At 33.5% G+C, this 8,033-nt stretch overlaps 1 protein-coding gene across 1 annotated transcript; it reads right to left on the reverse strand.

Moving 5' to 3' along the window:
- Positions 1 to 5,371: 5,371 nt before the first annotated feature.
- On the reverse strand, positions 5,372 to 6,784 carry LOC131650541 (uncharacterized). The gene is made up of 3 exons (XM_058920246.1): positions 6,457 to 6,784; positions 5,914 to 6,342; positions 5,372 to 5,682 (listed from the first exon to the last, which is right to left on the reverse strand). Exons 1-3 carry the CDS (start codon positions 6,782 to 6,784, stop codon positions 5,372 to 5,374), a joined length of 1,068 nt encoding a protein of 355 aa, XP_058776229.1.
- Positions 6,785 to 8,033: the final 1,249 nt, after the last annotated feature.

Genomic DNA, 8,033 nt, shown 5'->3' on the forward strand with positions numbered 1-8,033 from the left:
TTGTAAGTATATTAAGTTATTTAGCTTAATTATAAAAATATACGCATTGAATGTTGGATATTTTTGTTGTTTTTATTTTGACAGTTGTAATTATAGTTTGTGGCGTTTTATGTTTATGTGCAGCAATTCCCGCAAAAAGTTATCCGCGGTTGCTTGGACAAGCATTATACGCGTGTTTTGTTCAGGGATTCAGATTTGAAAAAGGTCTTCAAATGTGAACTCCATTATGCTAAGAGGAAGTATTTTGTTGAGAGGTTCATTTACGATGGGTGGTCTGATTTTGTGAAGGAATGCCGCATTCAGGATGGTGATCGTCTTAGATTTGTAATGTGTGACAAACCAAGCCCGGCTATTACATCTGGAACACAATTGGTTGCTGTGTCAGTCGTCAACAGATCAAGAGCTTGATGATTGTGTTTTTATTTAAGTCAAAGACATGAATGTATATCAAAATATCAGTTGTATTTGTGTGTGTGAACATGTTGAAAACAGTTTCTCTTGACAATGGGTGTTTTTGTTTTTATGTTATTTTGTGTAATATAAATGTTTTTATGTTATATGATGTTTTTGTTTTAAATTATGGTATTAAGTATGTCAGTGTTGTTATTTTGAGGTGTGATTCACAATAGTCATTGTAGTTGGGTGTTATGTTTTGAATGGTCAGTTATAAGTAAACATTTAAGGATTGGTTTAAAAATATAAAAGAAATCAACATAATATTTTTCAAATAAAGTGTTTGTGGCTGAAATTATTTTCATTAATATCAGGCTACATTTATATTGGTGAAGATTTCCTTGTCAACTACATTTGTAGTTATTGATTTGAACTTTGCATGTTCATCATGAACTTTTTTTTATTGTAAAGGCTAAAGAAATATATTTATAATAACACAGCATAAGACATGCCATGATCCTGTTACAAGTTTACATACTGGTACACATATAAAAGGCAACAAAGGCTCAACACTCAACTTCTATCTCCACCCAACCAAGAGTAATTTTACCACCAGAATAAAAATCACATAGTTTAAATCACACCACCCAACTTTGTTATTATCAACCTTGTTCCATTACATAAGCCTTCATACTGGTTGATGTTTCTCATGACCATAATTGGTGTCCCAACCTTTAGTTTTATATGATGGTTAGGTAATCCTGATGTTTGCAGTGAACTGAGAAATTCTGGGGTGAGGATGTCAACCAATGTTACATCGTAGAATTCCGACTTATCAACAGAATTGCGCTGAAATAATCACGCATGTCTCCTGTATTGGGAATTTAAATAGTTAGTTCAAATGAATATAAAAATTGAATCATGTATACCTGCCATTAAATCAAGAATATGATTTAGATAATTTGTAAACAACCTCCAATGTAGAAGCAAGAATTGCTCGTAAATTCCGGATATGTAGAATTAACTATTGGTACGATTGGGTCCTCAAATTCTGTAATCAACAGGTCTGGTGGAATATCAATAACTGTAACACCATTGTTTGATTTGGATACTTTGCCTTCTCCAATGTTTTTTATCATTTTCTGTTTTATCATTTTCTAATGTCATGGCATACAGAGGATTTCAATTAGATGATTAGGATTATGAAAATAAATGTATTACTGAAACTTTAATTAAATGAGCTTACCACAGAAGGTTTCCTATTTAAGAGTCTTAGCATTGTAGGAGCAGGAGTACTTTTAGGGTCAGCCACTGTTATGTCATAAATGGCAGGAACGAATGAGCGCATATGTCTTACAGTCGAAACAAACCCCTGAAAGCAAGAAAAGAGTTAATATTTCAGAGCGAGTTTTAGGCAATTATATTTTTGGTTTTCGATATATGTTTTGAATGGTTAACTCATGCTGTAATAATGTTTATATTATGGATAATTTATTCTTCATTACATTCAGATTGACAAATATGTCTTGTACGATTCCATTACAGGAAGTTGAAAATTACTTTGCCGCCTAATTAAAGCCATAAGGCAATAATTCGAGGCTTAACTATTTAACAGAAGCAAAGATCAATAAAGCCAACAAAGGGCATAATGCTTAACCACCATAGGTCAGAATCCACGTAATTCTTAACCATCTATGACAGAAGCAGCATGCTCAACCATCATAGACAGAAGCTCACCACAAAACCAATAAGGCTAATAAAACCTGCATCAAACAGGGTAACAAATAACAAAAAAATCAACAGCCCAATGGAGGAGCATATCCATTTAAATGTGTCCTCAAACCATAAGATAAACATATGTATCAGATATGTGAAATCTTATTTAACTATCTCAAAATTCAATTCAAATTCAAATTCAAATGCAAATTCAGAATTTATGCATATGATAAAATATAATCCCTAATCCACAACTACACAATTTCTGGATAATTCAATTCCATTTCAGAATTCATTAATTACATAAATACAAATCTAATCCACAATCACATAGAATTGGAAAATATACATATTGGATCGATATGAACCTGTCAAAGGAGGCTACAACATGGAATCATTAGACAATCTGCTGAAAAAATAACCAGATCCGAATTACACGCAAATTTACTCTGAAAGCTCAACATCAAACATGAACACAGTTAAAAAATGGGTGGGAGTGTCCCATCCTTCACCTTGAGCAGCCTCATCTTTCGTCCATATTTATCGATCTCATTGTCTTCACCAACCTTGAGAATATGATTTCGTTGGCGCCGAAGAGGTCGAAGTCATGTTCATCTGTTCGCAGTGTTTACCTGCTCGCAGGTTCGCAGAGAGAGTAAACAAAAATCGAAAGTGGAAGAAGATAGAAGAACATATGAACAATTTAAAGAATTACGGAGTATTTCAAATTTGGGAGAAGGTTGCAGAAAATTTGGGAGAAGGTTGCAGAAGAAGAACAGATGGGTGGAATTTAGGGATTTAGGGTTTTGAAGGAGTTGGGAGAATGGTGAAGGATGAAGAAGAAAAACGATAATATGAGTAAAAAAAACTGTAATCTAATAAAAGTTAATTTTAATTTGTAAGATATTATTAAATGAATGGGGACTTATATGCAATAATCAAAAGTTTTTTTTAAAATGGGTCCCACAGTAAAGTTATTTTACCATAGAGCTGATGTGGCTTAGTTTAACTTAAAATTAATTAGGGTTGTTAGGGCTTTAATTCTATTGGTCAATTGGAGTGACTTCACCACTGAAGTCAAATTGACAACTGCACCATAGAAGCTCCCTTAAGAATATGGTATAAAAGTAAGAGAGGGAATATCGTTTTTACTATAGTATCCTTATCATGTATTGAGAATGGTGAAACTTTTATTAATTAGAGGGTAAAATTGGAAAAAATATATTGGACATTGAAATAGACCATTCATTTTGGAACACCATTTTATTACAAATGGGTCACTCATTGTGGAACGGATGGAGTATAAAAATTTACAGGTTATTGTTGTGCGCAAATTTAATTGGCTCCTTCTATTTTTTTTCACCTACTTGTATATTTCTGTAAATTTGGTGTCACCTACAAATTTATCTATGCAGTCAAAATGCTCCGCATGTGAATGCGTAGTTAATATTAAATATGCAGAAAAATTGGTAGGTAGTTTAAAAAAAAGCTAAAAAAAATAGGAGGCGCCTATTCAATTGACACCCTCTCTTTAAATATAGAATGAAACGTCAATAGCTAAACCCTATAACGTCAATAGCCTTTAAGGATTATTTATTTGGATTTGAAGCTAAACCCTATAAAGTTTTGATTTGGGTATTTAGTTAATAAGTCGTCAGTTTAGTTTGAAGGCTCAACCCGTTCAAAAGCTTTGATCGGTTCGGGATCAGTCCGTATTAAAATCTCAAGTTGGTTTGTGGTTATCCTATGTAAAATCTCAGTTCGTTTTGCAAGCTCAACCCAGTTAAAAGCTTTCTAAGGTTGGAGATAAGCCCAATAAAATCTCATAGGTTTGTGTCGTCAGCCCGTCAAAACCTCGCTTAGGTTCGTGAGCTCAATTTGGTTCAAAAGATCTCCTTGGTTCGAGATAAGCCTGTGTAAAATCTCATTTTAGCTTGGGGATATCTACGTCAAGTTACTGATTGGAAGGAAGACTAACCTTTCTCTCATATGTTTGATGTTTGGTTAGAAGTTAGCTAGAAACTTTATTCTCCTTGTATAAGGGGGTTCGAGAGTTCAACCTAAAAAAATCTATTAAATTTACTAGATACTCTCAAGAACAAATATTGGGGAGAGAATTTAGTCTTTTCTCTTTTAGTGAACCTCTATAATTCCTTGCAGGATTTTAAAAAACTGTACGCGACTACAAAAACGATCGCGACAAAATGGTTTTGGCAGATACTGATAACGATACCATTATCACTATTTTCTATATTGAAGAAAAAATTGTGGTTGATTCACAATGCGAGGACTGCAATCAGTTTCTGCACACCTATATCGACCAAAATCCCGAAAGCCTTTACGCGGCCGCTACCTTTTTTTAAAACCCATACTATTGGTGTTATTTCTCTATCCCTTAACTATTTACTTTCCGCAATTAAGTTTTGCTGCTAATTTCTAAAATCTTTTGAAATGAATTTAACCTCTGAAAATGATCCTAGAAGTTTTTCAAGCTACCATTTTCTAAAACACACAATTCACCCATTTCTTGTATGTGGAATCATATGTCCGACATGCATAGTTGATGATCTGTGTATGTCATTCAATATTCAAGATATTTTTAGCAATGAGTAGGTTTTTTTTTCATTTAAGTTACCCCATCGGGTTTATTGGAAGAATGAAGGAAGGATTAGGAGCACCATTAGACTTGTTTCATATTATCCAACTCATGAAGAATGTGGAGATTCCTATGTTTGATATTTATAGATATTTAAATTATTCAAAACTAATAAAATGTACGAGTTTCAAAAACTTTTTGAGATAAAGGACATCACTTTTTCCAATTACACATTACAAATTATTCTAGAAAAAATCCATTGAATTAAAATAATTCCACATCGTTATACTGAATATTTATAATCTTTTAATGCATAAAGTATAAAATATGTAATAGAAAGGATGAGCTTTGAAAATATGTAATATTATACAATAATTGATAAAAACACAAATTTTCAAGTAAAGACCGCATCATATCAAATCAAACTTAACACATACCATAAACATCAAACATATACATAATTCACAATTTCAAGATATAAATATTCTCATCTCAAAACAACCTTAATAAAAGAAATCAATAAAGAATATCAATATTAATCATGAAAATCATCAAGTTTATCACAATTGAAATTATGATATGCATTCTTTTAGACTCTAAAGTCATTATCTTTATTTGATACCATTTTGCTCTACAGAGGATTGTGTTTCTCTCTATGATAATACACTACGCACAAGCAACATGGTCTGAATCATGTACATATCCATATGTCTTATTTAAACATTTAGTTCTATCAAGTGATAAATGGCCTAATCTGAGATGCCACAATCTACTTACATCTGCACTATCAACATGAACAGTAGCATTCAACTTTACCTGGTCAAACTCCAAGTAATAAATTCCATTCTTCAGCTTAGCCAAACCAATCCTCTTCATAGTTCCTCTTTCCTGTACAATGCAGGAATCATCTTCAAACACTATGGTACAGTTGTTTTGCTCAGATAATTTCGATACAGAAATCAAATTAATGTTAAATCCTGGCAGATAAAGAGCTCTTTCTAAGACCAAGTTATCATTCAACCTAATTCTTCAAGTTTTATAAGCTTGGACATTGGTTCCATTTGGTAAACCAACAAATATGGCAGGAGTTAATTCACTACATGATGTGAACCATTCTATAGAATTGCAAATGTGATCCGTTGCTCCCGTGTCTAAGATCCATTTACAATCACACACACTTGTTTGAACATCGTTGTTAGGATATTTACCTGATGCTCCTGCAGAATAGCAGCTGCTACTTTCTCCTATCACCATGTTTGAGGTATGCTTGGCTCCATCTATGTTGTTCCTCTCAAGTAGAGAAATTAATGAGTTGTATTGATCTTTGGTGATAACCATGCTACCCTCATCAGTCTTCAACTTCATATTTGTACCAATTTCTTGTGCATCATTCCCAGCATTGTTGACTAAGGCATTTCCTCGAGCAGATCCCCATCCTGGTGGATATCCATGTTTTCTATGGCAAATATCGACTATATGGCCATTATTTCCACAATGTGTACACACCTTCTCTTTGTATGCATTACCTCGACCTCTTCCTCCATTATATCCACTATGTCCTCTGCCTCTACCAGAATTACGGTTTGGATATCCAGTTTCAAATGAATTAGCTAAAACGTCTGTTTCTTCAGCTTTGGCTTCATGGTGATTGGTTGTTCCATAGCTTTGTTATCTTTCTTCTTGTAGCACAACAGAAAGGACTTTGTTGACGGTTGGTAGAGGTTCCATTAACAAGATCTAAGACTTAACACTTTGATATTGCTCATTCAGCCCCATAAGGAACTGGATGATTTGGTCTTCTTTCTTGAAACTCCTTGCACTATGCATTGCAGCAAAAACACATGGCCGTGGGCATGTGCATTGAGGCATGGGCCTGAATTGATCAATTTCTTCCCACAGAGCCCTCATTTCAGTGAAGTATTCAGAAACTTTGAGATTCCCTTGCTTGAAATTCGAAAGATCTTGATAAAGAGCAGCCACACGAATTATGTCTCCTTGAAGATACCTTTCTTTTAGATCATTCCACACATCTACAGCATTTTCTATGAACACGACGCTTTCAGTAATTTGAGGCTTCATTGAATTGATCAGCCATGAGTGCCCAAGATTGTTGCATCTTTCCCATGCAACGAAATTAAGATCTTCTATGCTTGGTATAGGAATCGAGCCATTGACGAATCTGAATTTGTTCTTGGTAGCAAGAACTCTCTACATCTTCTTCGCCCATCCATGGTAGTTGGAATCTCCTTCAAAATATGGTGTAACACAAATCGTTGTTGGGTTTTCTGATGGATGTATGTAATACGGATCGAGCGCAGCATTTGGTTGTTGACCGCCATTGTTATTGTTGTCGTTTCTTGCCATATCTGAGAAAAAGAAGAGCTGGTAGAACCAGGCTCTATGATACCATAACAGTAAAGTGAATGAATGAAAATATTGGAGAATGATTCATTAGCATGAAAGGGAAACACCAACTAACTTATATAGGAGCTAGAGGTGGTTACAAAACAGTTACAAATCCTAACTACTAGAACACGTGGCAGAAAAAGAAAAGAAGAAAAACAAGGTGACTTGCTGTGACTTGCATAGTAATCTATCAGTTATTTTCTTCTTCTCTTATTAGAATAAACTCTTATTTTTCTTCAATCGAAGTCAATCTACAAAAATCACAATCAAAATATGATTCTTCAATGAAAAAATCTTTACAAAAATACTAGAACACCTAATGAATCCTTTCAAAACTAGATCTCACACTTTTTCTTAGAATTGAGAAACACTCAACAACGATGTTTTTGACTAGAGATTGAAGATGAAGTATTCAGGAAAATCTCACGAAACAATTATTCACACTCAATAAATCAAAACTCAAGGATGTTTTTCTTCAAGGTTAATTTAATGTCTGTGTGATTGACAAAACACTCAAGGTTTTGCAAAGATTATGAAAGTTTTTGCAAAAATTATTGGCAAGTCATGAATTTGAGAGAGAGAAATTGGATCTTATATGTGGTGGAGATAAACCAACTAAATAGAGTAAAATAATATTTTTGATTTGATTCAAGTGCAAAAATGATTGTTTGGAGAGATGTGTTATTTGTCCTTTTAAATTGTAAATTTTGTTTTAAATTAGGACAAGTATCACACTAAATTACATCTATCTTTTCTTCTGAAGTGTTAGAGATATGTAACTGGTCATTAACAAGAGATGCCTCTTTCAAGAATTCTAAAGCACTTTTGAATTTTAAGATTTCTACCTAAAGTTTTAAAATATTTTTCTTTTGGAAGGTGATTTTCTTAAAATCATTTAAGGCTTCAACATGCATTTCATGAA

Source organism: Vicia villosa, linkage group LG2 (genome assembly GCF_029867415.1).
Source record: "Vicia villosa cultivar HV-30 ecotype Madison, WI linkage group LG2, Vvil1.0, whole genome shotgun sequence".
NCBI classification, from domain to species: Eukaryota; Viridiplantae; Streptophyta; class Magnoliopsida; order Fabales; family Fabaceae; genus Vicia; species Vicia villosa.

What these genes read in the sequence shown, in the direction of transcription:
- LOC131650541 (XM_058920246.1), bottom strand. Translation starts at nt 6,784, where the DNA reads ATGAAGCCTCAAATTACTGAAAGCGTCGTGTTCATAGAAAATGCTGTA. An exon ending in GCTGAATGAGCAATATCAAA is followed by an intron (nt 6,343 to 6,456) that starts GTGTTAAGTCTT and finishes ATCACCATGAAG; the next exon opens with CCAAAGCTGAAGAAACAGAC. An exon ending in CTATTCTGCAGGAGCATCAG is followed by an intron (nt 5,683 to 5,913) that starts GTAAATATCCTA and finishes TTTATCTGCCAG; the next exon opens with GATTTAACATTAATTTGATT.